This window comes from Henckelia pumila, chromosome 1 (genome assembly GCF_033568475.1).
Source record: "Henckelia pumila isolate YLH828 chromosome 1, ASM3356847v2, whole genome shotgun sequence".
NCBI lineage: Eukaryota > Viridiplantae > Streptophyta > Magnoliopsida > Lamiales > Gesneriaceae > Henckelia > Henckelia pumila.
The window spans coordinates 26,157,279-26,170,342 of NC_133120.1; the positions used below are offsets into that span (position 1 = coordinate 26,157,279).

At 38.3% G+C, this 13,064-nt stretch overlaps 1 protein-coding gene across 1 annotated transcript; it reads right to left on the reverse strand.

The window, feature by feature from the left end:
* Positions 1–310: 310 nt before the first annotated feature.
* LOC140860624 (uncharacterized) lies at positions 311–916 on the reverse strand. Its single transcript, XM_073263628.1, has one exon. The coding sequence runs from the start codon at positions 914–916 to the stop codon at positions 311–313; it is 606 nt and encodes a 201-aa protein (XP_073119729.1).
* Positions 917–13,064: the final 12,148 nt, after the last annotated feature.

A 13,064-nucleotide genomic window follows, 5' to 3' on the forward strand; every position in this document is an offset into this window, starting at 1 on the left:
GGTTGCCTCCTTGACAATTCTGTTGTTGAGGTTGAAAAGAGTGAACTGCATTCAATTGCCTCTGAGGCTGAGATGACTGTCGAGAAGCATTTCCACTCTGTGCTTGCTCAGAGCCCCGCTGAGGACAAAGTCTAGCATAATGCCCCGTCTGCTGACAAATATAACAATTCCCAAATATTCCCCTACACTGGTCACTTGAGTGACGACCTCCACACTTGCTACAAGAAGTACCAGAGGAACCTAAACCTTGACTGTAACTGTTCTGTTTCGAGCCACCAGAACTTGAAGAACTGCTTCCCGAGTTCTTAAACTATTTTCCTTTGGGACGAAAGTAATTCTTCTTATTACTTCCATTGCTACCACCTTCAATCCTCGGTGGTTGATTCTGGTATTGGGACGGTTGGGCCTGAAACTGCCTCTGTTGTTGCTGAGGGGCAAACTGATTCCCTCTCTGCCTTATCAGTCCAGCTTCCGCACCCTTGGCATGATCCATTGCATCAGAAAAGTTATTCGGTCTTCCGGTATTCACTAGAACAAAGATATCAGGGTTCAGACCGTTAATAAAGTGGTCAGCTTTCGCTTCCTCATTGTCAGAAATGTGTGGAGCAAACCTCAATAGACTGTCAAATTTGGTAACATAATCTTCGATACTTAAATTTCCTTGCTTCAAATTTGCGAACTCGGCATTCTTATCCTTACGGTATGAAACTGGGAAGAATCGTTTATAAAACTCAGTCTTGAATAGAATCCATATGATAAGCATACCTCTATTCTCCATGGCTTTCTTAGTCGAGGTACACCATTTCTTAGCCACTCCATGCAGCTGATGAATAACCAATCTAATTCGCCGGTCATCGGAATAGTTGAGAGAATCAAAAAGCTGATCTATATCATCCAACCAACCCTCGCAATCCATGGGATTCTCCGTACCTTTCAAGATCGGTGGTCGGAAAGACTGAAACCTCTTCAGTAAGGTTTCCATAGGGGTAGCCGTGGCATCCATCTGATTCTCAACCGTATCGCCCTGGTCATTCTAAGGAGTCACTACAGGTGGATTTTCAGTCGTAGCAAAAATTGGTGGAGTATTCAAGTTCAATCTTTTTCGAGTACCCATCTAAAAAAAAAGTGATTAGGACACAGATATCTCAATCTCAAAGTTCCAGTGTCCCACAACCTCTGATCTTCTAACACAATTCAAAAGATGGAACTTGGATCCAATGAATGATTATAGTTCATATCTCAATCAATTCATGGTTTATAAATTAAATCACATAATCATGTAATTCAAATAATTCTCAATCAATAAAGCATGCTCGCATTGTATTTAATAAATCAATTAAATAACTCAAACACATGCGAGAAGCCAATACAAGCAGACTCAATCTACCCCGCTCTCTTCTAAATTCGGTCCAATATCTTATTGCTCTGATACCACTTAATGTGAGGCCTCGATTCTAATCATAATCTTAGAATAAAGCAATTGATCAACACAATTAAACAATAAGGATTAAGACATCAAAATATTTTTTTTTAAAAAAATTAATAGTGCCCGCTCGATCTGTAAATTCTTACCGATCGAGCGGCCAAGGATTCCGAAGTCACTGCCCAGAAATCAGGACGCCCGCTCGATCGGTAAAATCTTACCGATTGGGCGGAAACAAAAATGTCCCTCTCTCTGTTTTGGTACAGGGTTGCTCGCTCGCTCGGTGAACTTCTACCGATCGAGCGAGATGCTCTGTACCAGATATAAAACTGGTTTTTCCTCAAAAATTTCAACTCCAACTCTATCAAATATCTGACCAACAATATGCAAAAACTTATTCAACATGCATAATCCATACAAAGTAGTTCTAGAGTTATACATTCATCCAAACTAATAGAACATGCTTCAATTCTAGGTTTACAATACCAAAATACAAATTGAGTTTGAATTCAATTCAACTCCTAAAACCAAGGGTCTCACTTCTACTTTCTCATCTACCTATCCATGATGTCTCTAGCTTGATCCTGCCCCACCTGTTACCAAGTACACATACAAATAAAGACAACAGCCGAATTATCCGGTGAGAATAATATTCCTAGTAAAAGAGACTAAGATACAATACCACATAATATATCAAAACATGATATATAATCAAATCCCACATATACCTCAAGTAATTCATTCAATTGTGGAATTAAAATTATATGCATGACTTTAAAACTTCTGGATTATCAGACTCAGATAATCAAAAGGAATTCTTCTTTCTTTCTTCGGTTTGGGATCCCGAGGTTAAAATATCTAACAATCACACCGAACTCCCCTTTCGAGGTGGATGAGGTATATTTTAATCCTTTAGACTCTAGGGCATTATAGTGAGTTAATCGACACTTGTAGTAAATCGCCTACCAAGGCCACTCAAATATAATCTCCAGATCGTCTAATTCAAAATGAATAATCAATCGGCTCAAAATGAATGCATATGAAATCTCATGCATTTAATCATCAATTCAATCATAATTTCAATAAGCATATAAACATGCAATATGTGATTTTTTCTAGGACACTCGAATCAATCCGGATTCAAGTTAATCGTCCTATTTCATTCCAAAGTCGTCTTATACCTTCTTGTTGTTCACAATCTTCAATCTGTAAAACAACAATTCCTTAATAAAATCCAAGTCAATTTCAATCAATCGATAAAGAAAGACATCGATACTATACCGGCTCAACTCTTCTACACTGATCAAGACTGTCGGGTTCACAATCTTCAAGGACTTCAACTCAATCTATCTGAAGAAGTCACAGAGATCAAAATCGACATCAAAACTCATATCAAACTCGGTAAAACTCAAAGCATCAAAACGACGTTCAAACTTCAAACTGACGGCGTAACAGCTATAAACTGATCAAACCGGAAATGCAGACAGCAGGATATCAATTCAATATAATCATTCCAAACCTCAAACATCATATCCAAAACAAAACCAACACATCTCAAAATTCAGATTTTTGAAAATAATAAGAAAATTCATATCAAATCTGATCGTCGTTAGATCTTCGAACCGTCTTAGATATATTGTCACAGCTATCTAATAATCATCCTCTCCGAATATAAATTAATTCTAACAACATCCAAAAATTCAAACTTCTCAGAATTAAGATAAACTTACATCCAAACAGAGCACTCGAAGTTGTGATCGTAGATATCAAGTCAGAAATCGATTCTATCGGACAGATTGAGCTCAGACTGAAATCTGAAAGCTTGGGATGCTTTGGAACCGCCTTCAATGGAGCATGGCATCTTGAAGGGGATGAGAAGGATAATGAGAAGAATTAGTCAACTCACACAATATAACAATCTCATAATTTACAATTTAGTCCCTGAAAATCCGAAAATTGCAAAATAGTCCCTGATCAATAAAAAGTCGGTTTTCGAATTTTGAAATCACTTATTATCTCAAATAAAGTCAATTAAGATAATTGGGGCGTTACAAGCCAGTAGTAGTTTTTCTTCGATCAAGGCCACGTTATTGGGCCAGACAATTTATGTAAAAAACTTGTTGGTTTATTCAAGAATTTTCAGACTTTATTTTATTTTATTGATTATCTAATTTATATTTGTCTAGTGAATTTCCTGGCCATTTATTTGCTTGCATGTTAATTGATTCCAATTCGACAGAGGAGGTTTCGATTTTGATCACTTCGATATTCAACATGTTGTAAAACCAACTAGAAATAGAATTTGGTTTCAATGTGCGGTTTAGGTGTATACTGAATTTTCACAGTTCATCATGCATTCAAATTTGATTAGAATTACGAAAAATTAATACGTCAATATTTGAATAGGTTTGATTGTTCTTGAAATAGTACTTTGAAAAAATTAGGAAAATTCCCGTGAATTAAGATTAAGTCTGATGTCTTAGATCGACTGCTTGTTACATGAATTGTCTGGTACCTACGTGTGTCTTTGATCGAATTATTTCCAATTTCAATTTTAGTCTAAAATTTTCTGTTGCGTTTTTATTGAGTTAAAATTTAATTTCAATTTAGTTTTTTAGTTAAAATCTAAAATCACTCTTTTTGATTCGTCTAGATTAAGTAGGAATAATTATATTCTAATAGTCATATTTATACAGTCCTTGTGGGTTCGACATCTGATTTTATTCACTATCTATAACTTGACCTGGTACGCTTCCCAGTTGATTTTTATCATACCGAATTTAGCGGTCATGCTGCCTCAGCAAGGACACGTGAAACACATCATGGATACTAGAAAGATACGGTGCAAAGCTAAACGGTAAGCCACATCTCCAACCTTTTCAAGAATCTCTAACAGACCAATAAATCTCGGCGATGACTTGCCCCTGAGTCCAAATATCATCACCTTCCGGAAAGGTGACACTCGCAGAAACACGTGTTCTCCTACCTCAAAATTTAGGGGTCTGTGGTGAGTGTTAGCATAGCTAACCTATCAATCATGGGCTGCCTTAATCCTCTTACGGATCAATTACACTGCATCGGTCATTTGCTGGATCAGCTGTGGACCTTCGACTTGACGTTCGCCAAATTCGTCCCAAAACAAAGGCGTACGACAGCGGCGTCCATACAAAGCCTCGAATGGTGCCATGCCAATGCTGTGATGGTAACTGTTATTATAAGCAAACTCCACCAACGCCAAATTGTCATGCCATGCTGGTCCACAATCCATAATTGTCGCTCGAAGCATGTACTCGAGAGTACGAATAGTCCTCTCACTCTGCCCGTCGGTCTCCAGGTGATAAACTGTACATAGGCTCAGTGTAGTGCCAAGATCTCGCTGGAAGGTACCCCAAAACCTAGAGGTAAACCTCGGATCTCTGTCGCTGACAATAATCAACGGAATTCCATGCAGACGAACAACCTCTTGCACGTATAAAAAGGCCATTCTGTCGAAAGTAAAGTCCCTATTGTAAGGCGAGAAATGTGCGGACTTTGACAATCGATCAAAAACAACCCAGATAACATCACAATTCCTGGAAGACATCGGCAAGTGGGTGACAAAATCCATCGTCATATGCTCCCACTTCCACTCAGGAATATCTAAGCTCAGAAGTAATCCATCGGGTAATCGAAATTCTGCCTTGACCTGCTGACACACGAGGCATCAAGACAGAACTGATAAACATTGCGCTTCATCCCTTTCCACCAGAACCTCGTACGTAGATCCTTGTACATTTTCATACTGCCTGGATGTACAGAAAATCTACTACGGTGAGCCTGTGACAGAATCTTCTCTCGAATTGTGGAATCTTCAAAAACTACCATACGTCCAGAGAGACACAACAGACCATCATTCTGCAAATTAAAACCAGAAGTATTCCCATCCTGGGCCAAACGAGCTAACTTCTGCATCTTTGGATCAACGGCCAGCGACTCATGTATGCGCGTATACAAGGCTGGTTCGGAAAGTACTGACAAAACGAGAACTCCTTGTTGTTCCTTTATGTCAAACAGTAAAACCCAAGGAACAACACTCCTCTGCCACTCGCGCCACCGAGCTGATACGAAGCGAACTCACATAAACCTTGCGGCTAAGGGCATCCGCAACTGGATTAAAAGTGCCTGGATGGTACTTGATCTCACAATCGTAGTCCTTCAAAAAATCCATCCACCTTCGCTGACTCATGTTCAACTCTGCCTGAGTGAACAAATATTTCAAACTCTTATGGTTAGTGAAGATCTCGAACCTCTCACTATACAAATAATGACGCCATATCTTAAGAGTAAAGACAATGGCTGCAAGCCCTAAATTGTGTACGGGATAGTTCTCCTCATGAGTCTTCAATTGCCTAGATGCATAGGCAATCACATGACCTCTCTGCGATAGCACACATCCCAAACCTTGGAGAGAAGCATCGGTGAGAACTACAAAGCCACCTGATCCAGATGGTAGAGCCAACACTAGAGCTATAGTCAGACGGCGTCCCAACTCGTGAAAACCCTCCTCGCACTCTGACTTCAAAACAAAAGGAACATCCTTCCTAGTCAGCTGCGTCAAAGCCTTAGCAATTTGTGAAAAGTTCTCTACGAATCTTCGGTAGTAGCCTGCCATCCCAAGAAAACTACGAATCTCTGAAACTGTCGTCGGATGCGACCAGTTCAAAATGGCTTCCGTCTTACTAGGATCGATGGAAACTTCATCTTGTGAAATCACATGACCCAGGAAAACAACTCGGTCAATCATGAAATCACACTTGCTCAACTTTTCATACAACTTCCTCTCATCAGTATCTGCAATAATGTGTGGAGATGGAAAACGTGCTCGTCAACACTGCGAGAATATACAAGGATATCGTCAATGAACACCACCACGAACTTATCCAGGAAGTCGCGAAATACTCTGTTCATGAATTCCATGAAGACTGGTGGAGCATTTGCCAAAACAAACGGCATTACTAAGAACTCGTAGTGACCATACCGCGTACGAAATGCTGTCTTGGAGATATCCTCCTCTCTAACCCGCAACTGGTGATATCCCGACCGCAGATCAATCTTTGAGTAAACGGAAGTACCTTGCAATTGATCAAACATATCATCTATCCTGATAAGTGTATTTTATACAGTTAATTTAGTTATGATTTTAATCGTTAAATGTTTGTTTCGAGCAGATTTATGTGGGTATGTTGTTTTTTTTTTGTGTTTACAGTGATTTATTGAATTTATTTGGAAAAGAGAGGAAAAAGAATAAATTGAAGAAGAAAATAAGGGAATTAAAAGAATAAAAGAAAAGAGAAAGAAGAAAAGAAAAGAAGTCAGACAAGAAAGGAGAAGGAACAGATATGGGCTTTCTTAATGGGCTAGAGATTAGCGCTTGAAGAAGCGTTATCGCGCTGAGTAATGAAGATGGGAGATTGAATTCCAGAGGCTTATGCGCGCCCGCGCGTGTTCTTAGAGCGCCCGCCCCGATCATGAATCTGAGTGTTTTAATTATTTCGGGCAATAAATTCTTTGGCTTTTGAGTGGGCTTTTCTATGCCCATATAAAAGGAAATTTTCATCAGACAATGGGGGGAGCCGCCACACACACATATTGTACACATCAGAGAATAATTTAGGGCTTTGATCGTGATTTTTTAAGAATAATTTCTGGAGCTTACTTGACGAACGAAGACGAAGATCGATCGACCGAACACGGCGTCGACGACGAATTTGTTTTCTATACTTTATTTAATTCTGAATTTATGTCTGGATTTTTGAATATGTTTTGGTTTTATTTGAATTCAGTTATGAACTAATTTTTATAGTCTAGAGGTCGGATGAAACCTGGTATAGACACTTTCATGAATTTTTGATTTTATTGAATTGAGTTTCTTCTAGATTAATTGTTTTTTCTAGAATTGATTGTCTTTTCAATTATCTGATCAATAATTGATTTGTTATATTTATTTGAAATCTGGCACTCGGGAGAGGAGATTTTGAATCGGACCATTAGAAAATACACTGTTAATTATTTATATAGCTCGGGAGAGTGTATAATTTTAACAGAGCTTTTAAAAGAGATCATTGTTTTGTGATAGATCACTGCGATAAATTCTTAATAGGGATATTTGAATTTAATTGTAGTTGATAAAAATTATTTGTTGCTCGGGAGAGGGAAATAATAAACTTAAGTGTTCTTGGCTATTAATTCTTTGAAATTCATGAAGATTAATTAATTAGGATTGATTGTTGTTGAAACCAGGTAAAATCTAAACCTCTAGACCATTTTTCTCTGATTGAATTTTATCTGAAAGTTGTGTGCGTGCTAATCAAAACTTCATTGCTATTTTATTTTTCTGCAAAATTTCTGAAAGTTTGATTTTCTAGATAAAGTTTAGACTATTTTAATTACAAGCACTGAATATTTTCATTTTACTCCTTGTGGGATCGATATCTGATTTTATCACTATATTAAAACATGACACTCGTACGCTTGCGAGGAATTTTCACAACAAGTTTTTGGCGCCGTTACCGGGGAGTAATTTTTGATTTTGTTTAGTCTTGTTACCAATTAGTCTAGATTTTAATTTAGAGTTTTTTATATTTTATTTTAAGTTACTAATTGATTTCTTCTTAATTTTAATTGCAGTCTATGCGACGATCTCAAAGTGCGAATTCTTTACTGTTTGATCCGGAGATCGAGCGCACTGCACGTGCTTTAAGAAGAATTAGAGGAGAAGAAATTGAGAGAACGGCTGAAGAGAACGTCAATCAAGCTCCCCTGGTGCCAATCAGAGATCACTTCCGGCCGACTATCTAGGCTCACTATTCTGGAGTCGCTCGAGGAACCATCAATGCAAACAATTTTGAGCTAAAGCCGGCCTTGATCAACATGGTTCAACAGAACCAATTTAATGGGAGCACCACTGCTGATCCTCACCAACACCTACGCACTTTCTTGGAGATAACCGATACGGTAAAAATTAATGGTGTGTCTGAGGATATTATTCGCTTACGCTTGTTTCCGTTTTCTCTCAGGGATCAAGCCAGAAGTTGGTTGCAATCACTGCCGCTTGGAAGCATCACTACATGGGAGGGGATGGCAGAAAAATTTCTTGCGAAATATTTTCCACCTACCGAAACAACCCAACTCAAGATCAAGATCAGCACCTTCAGGCAGATGGATTCGGAACATCTCTACGAGGCATGTGAAAGGTACAAAGTATTACTTAGACGTTGTCCTAACCACAATTTTGCAGATTGGGAACAGATCAAGTGGTTTTACAACGGACTGAATGCACCTACGAGGATGAATGTGGATTCTGCAGCTGGAGGTACTATATTTGCAAAGGACCATGTACAGGCCTATGATATGCTGGAACAGATGACGATCAACAGTTTTCAATGGCCATCTGAGCGTATGGGATTCAAGAAGCCAGCTGGAGTGTATGCAGTGGATTCTCTCACATCCATCACCTCTCAATTATCTGCACTGACTACACATGTAGCTTCTTTGAATAAGATTAATGTTGCAGATTCAACGGGAGTTGAAGGATCTCAGTCCCTAGAAGAAGTGAATTATATCAATCCTAATGGCTACCGAGGTTATGGAGCTTACAGAGGTAACCATTTCCCAATACTAATCACCCTAATTTGCGGAATAATGAAAATTTTTCATATGCTAACAATACTAATAAGGGTGATGGTAAGTTGTCTTTGGAGGATGTGGTTAGTACCTTTGTGCAGGAATCAGGTAAGAGGATGGCGAGAACTGAGTCTCGCCTTGACAGCTTGAAGAAGCACATGGCCAACATGGGTGTTGTACTTCAATCCATGGAGACTAGCATTGGGCAGTTGACAAACGCACTGAAGGATAATAACAGAGGCCAGTTTCCAAACAACACTGAGGTAAATCCCAAGGAGTAGTGCAATGCCATAGGGTTGAGGAGTGGAAAAGAAGTTGGTGTCCAAGAACCTGCTATTGAAGAGGAGAAATTGGAGAAGAAAGTTGAGGAGAAGGAGATTGAAGCTGAGCCAAAACCGATGTACAAGCCTCCTCTTCCCTGCCCGCAGAGGTTTAAGAAAAAGGCGTTGGATGAGCAGTTCTCCAAGTTCTTGGAGATTTTCAAGAAAATTCACATCAACATTCCCTTTGCTGAATCTTTGGAGCAAATTTCAAACTATGCGAAGTTCATCAAGGAGGTGATGTCCAAGAAGAGGAGGCTGCTAGAGAACGAGGTGGTGAATTTAACGGAAGAGTGCAGTGCGGTACTACAAAAGAAGATGCCACAAAAGCTTAAGGATCCAGGGAGTTTTACTATTCCTTGTTTTATTGGCTCTTCTTATTTTAATAATGCACTTTGTGATTTAGGGGCAAGTATTAACTTAATGCCATTATCTATTTACAGGGCCTTGGAGTTGGGCGAGATGAAATCCACTATGATTTCATTGCAGTTGGCGGATCGGAGCATTTCATATCCCCTAGGAATTGTTGAAGATGTTCTAGTAAAGGTGGATAAATTTATCTTTCCAGGCGATTTTGTGATATTGGACATTGAAGCGGATCATGGTGCTCCACTGATTTTTGGACGCCTGTTTTTGGCTACTGTGAAAGAGTGGGTGCCCGGTTAGCCAACTTGTGGCTAAGGGCTTTTGTGACTCTATTTGTAAACAATATTTGTTTAATATAATTTACACTTTTATATTGACATTTAATTTATCTTTTATCATATTATTATGTTGTGACGTACTATACGATGTTTAGATAATGACCTTGAATATACTAGAGTGCATGTAAAATGTGATAGTAGAATTGAATGACTATCATGAAACACATCTTATAATCACTGTATATTCTAAACAGTTCCTAGTCAATTGAGTCGTCCGCTAATAAGGATAAGGATCGCTCGAGATTGAGACTAGCATTTGCGATGCCTAGTACCACGTTTCATTGGTATAGAACATAGAGATTTTCGAAGCATGCAAATGGATTTTCATATGATGGATGATCGAACTACCCTATTTCGGACTTTCCAAGTGGTTATCATTAATTGAGTGGATAATTCCACTGTTTTGGTTGTACACCATTAGTCCTTACTACTTGAAACATCATGGAGACTCTATATGTTAGTACTGTACTTTGAATCGTTTACCGACTTTTGAGGGTCATCAAGTGTCGAGATTGGGTACAGTTACGACACATATAGGAGTCAATGCTTTGTTGTCAAGGATTCACCACATTCTTGCGAGTGTGGATATCCTATGCGATCTGAGGAGATATTAGTGTGACAAATCTCTGGCCAGAGTACATGATGTGCTTTAGGTTACTTGGTTTCCTAGTAGCACATGCGATGTCACTATTTGATCTTCAAGATGTATTGCATAGTTATCGAATCTCGAACGACTCTCGATGTACCAATGGTTGTTGATTCCATCGGGATATATGGTTGAAGGGACCGTACTGTATGCTAACCAAAACCTACTGGTTCTTGCATGCACTATCAGTGATACCTAGGGAATCATGGGGCGATGTTGTTAGGCGCTCTTATCATGATTCGATGGGTAAGTCAGAAATTGTTGTTCCGAGTCACAAGAAGTTGTGAGCCCACGGCTAGCTGTATCCCTGAACCATTGAGGGTTACACAAGTAATGGATTTCTAATCCCCATTGAGATAGTTGAATTAAAAAAGTTAAATTTGGCGAAAGAGAAGTTGGACTTCTTAACTAAAAGGAGTGGAATTTTCTAAAATGACATAGGGATGGGTATTTTTGGAAATCACTGAATTCGGACTCAGAAAAATTATCTTGACTTTAAAAGGTGCAGAAATGGTTTCTGTGCACATTGGTGAAATTAGTTTATCAATCGGAGTCATGATGAATTTTATATTAATTTCTATAATAACAGGCTTGTCTTGTTGGGCTTAAGCTATGACTAATGGGCCCTAAGGTATTAGTGCCCTATTAGACATATAATTAGTCCAGTATAGAAATTATATATAGGGGTTGATGGGATTTTCGAACCACACACAAACTCATAATTAAAAGAGGAATTTTCGAAAATCTTGAGAGAGTGTCACAAGAGGATTTTCGAAAATCAGTCTCCCTTCTTGAGAGAATTCAGTCTGTGATTTTTCTGAAAAATTACATTCTGAATTGACAGATCAAATCTGTAAATCTCTTCGATAAACATCTGATTGATTTCTAGTGCAATCAATCAGAGGGTTTCAGTTTTCTATTCGTGGACCTAATTCAGGAGTTGATCGAGCGAGTCATCGGTTCCTGGGATTTACAACAAGAGCAGATTTAATGTGTTGGAGTCCATAGTTCAAGCCATAGCTTGAAGAGGTAAAATTATAATTGTTACTATTATTTTACTTGTTTATTTTAATCGTAAGGATTTGATACCCATGATATGGAATTGTTCCATATCAGAAAAGAAAAAATTTTAAACTTCTGCTGCTCCGGATATCAGATCTGACTGATCTGAAAACGTGTTCCAACAGTGGTATCAGAACCAGGTTGTTCTCAGATCAAACGATTAAAATTTATTGATTGTACAAAATTTTGGCCTCGGTTTTTGGAAAACAAAACCAAATTTTTAAAAAATTAAATTTTAAGGGCAACACGGGCAGCGATCGTTGCTGCCCAAGGAGGGCAGCGCTGGGTGCTGCCAAGGGCAGCGACGGGCTGCCCAGGCCCCACGTGGAAAATTTATAAGTTTTATCCGTTAAATTACATTTTATAAAATTAATTATTTTGGTACAATTGATAATAAGATGTGATCTTATGTAGATATAAGATAAAAATTGATTTTATCTTTTTAATAAAGTTGTCATTGAATGTTATCCAATGATTTAATTATTGAATTAATTATTGGATATGAGGATGATCGATTGCCATGACCAATTTTGTAGGTTTATGTTAGATTGTTTACATTTGGTTTTTATTATTGTTGTTGGGTTTTATTAATGGGCTTGTTTTATAGCCAAAATTGATTTATCATTTGTAATAAAAGTGTGCCTGGTTTATGGCCCGTTTCCACCCTTAAATATGTATCTCCTACTTGTCATCGAAATTTATTGTAAATTTATTAGACTTAGTGGAAGATAAAGATTTGAAGACAATGGTGGGCCCAGCAGACAATAAAGACCGAATAAATGTAAATTGGAAGCTCAATGTAATAGGATTGCATTGCATACTTGCATATCACCTAGGATTGGACTTAGACTCGTGATTGGCAACCACGGGTCGATAAGATCTAGACATCGATCATCCTTTATATAATATTTGATATTATTGTTGTATGCATGTTTAGACTAAATTGCATGAATCTCGCAAGCATACAAATTTTTAAATGATGAGACAATTTTCAAAATTAAAAACCCTTATTTTAAATATGATTTAAAATTGATATCAAGATTAACAAAAGAAAATTTAAATATTGTTTAAATGTTCCTACCTTCCATCAACGATCGATGTATGAGATTCTACCCGCGGGCATGGTCCGGCTCATATTATTGGGGGGGGCATGTTCGTCGGAAAGCTGTACATTGGATCGACACACATTGTAAGTTGGGTGGAACTCCTATGGGATTGGCTCATATTATTGGGGATCCACATGGCGA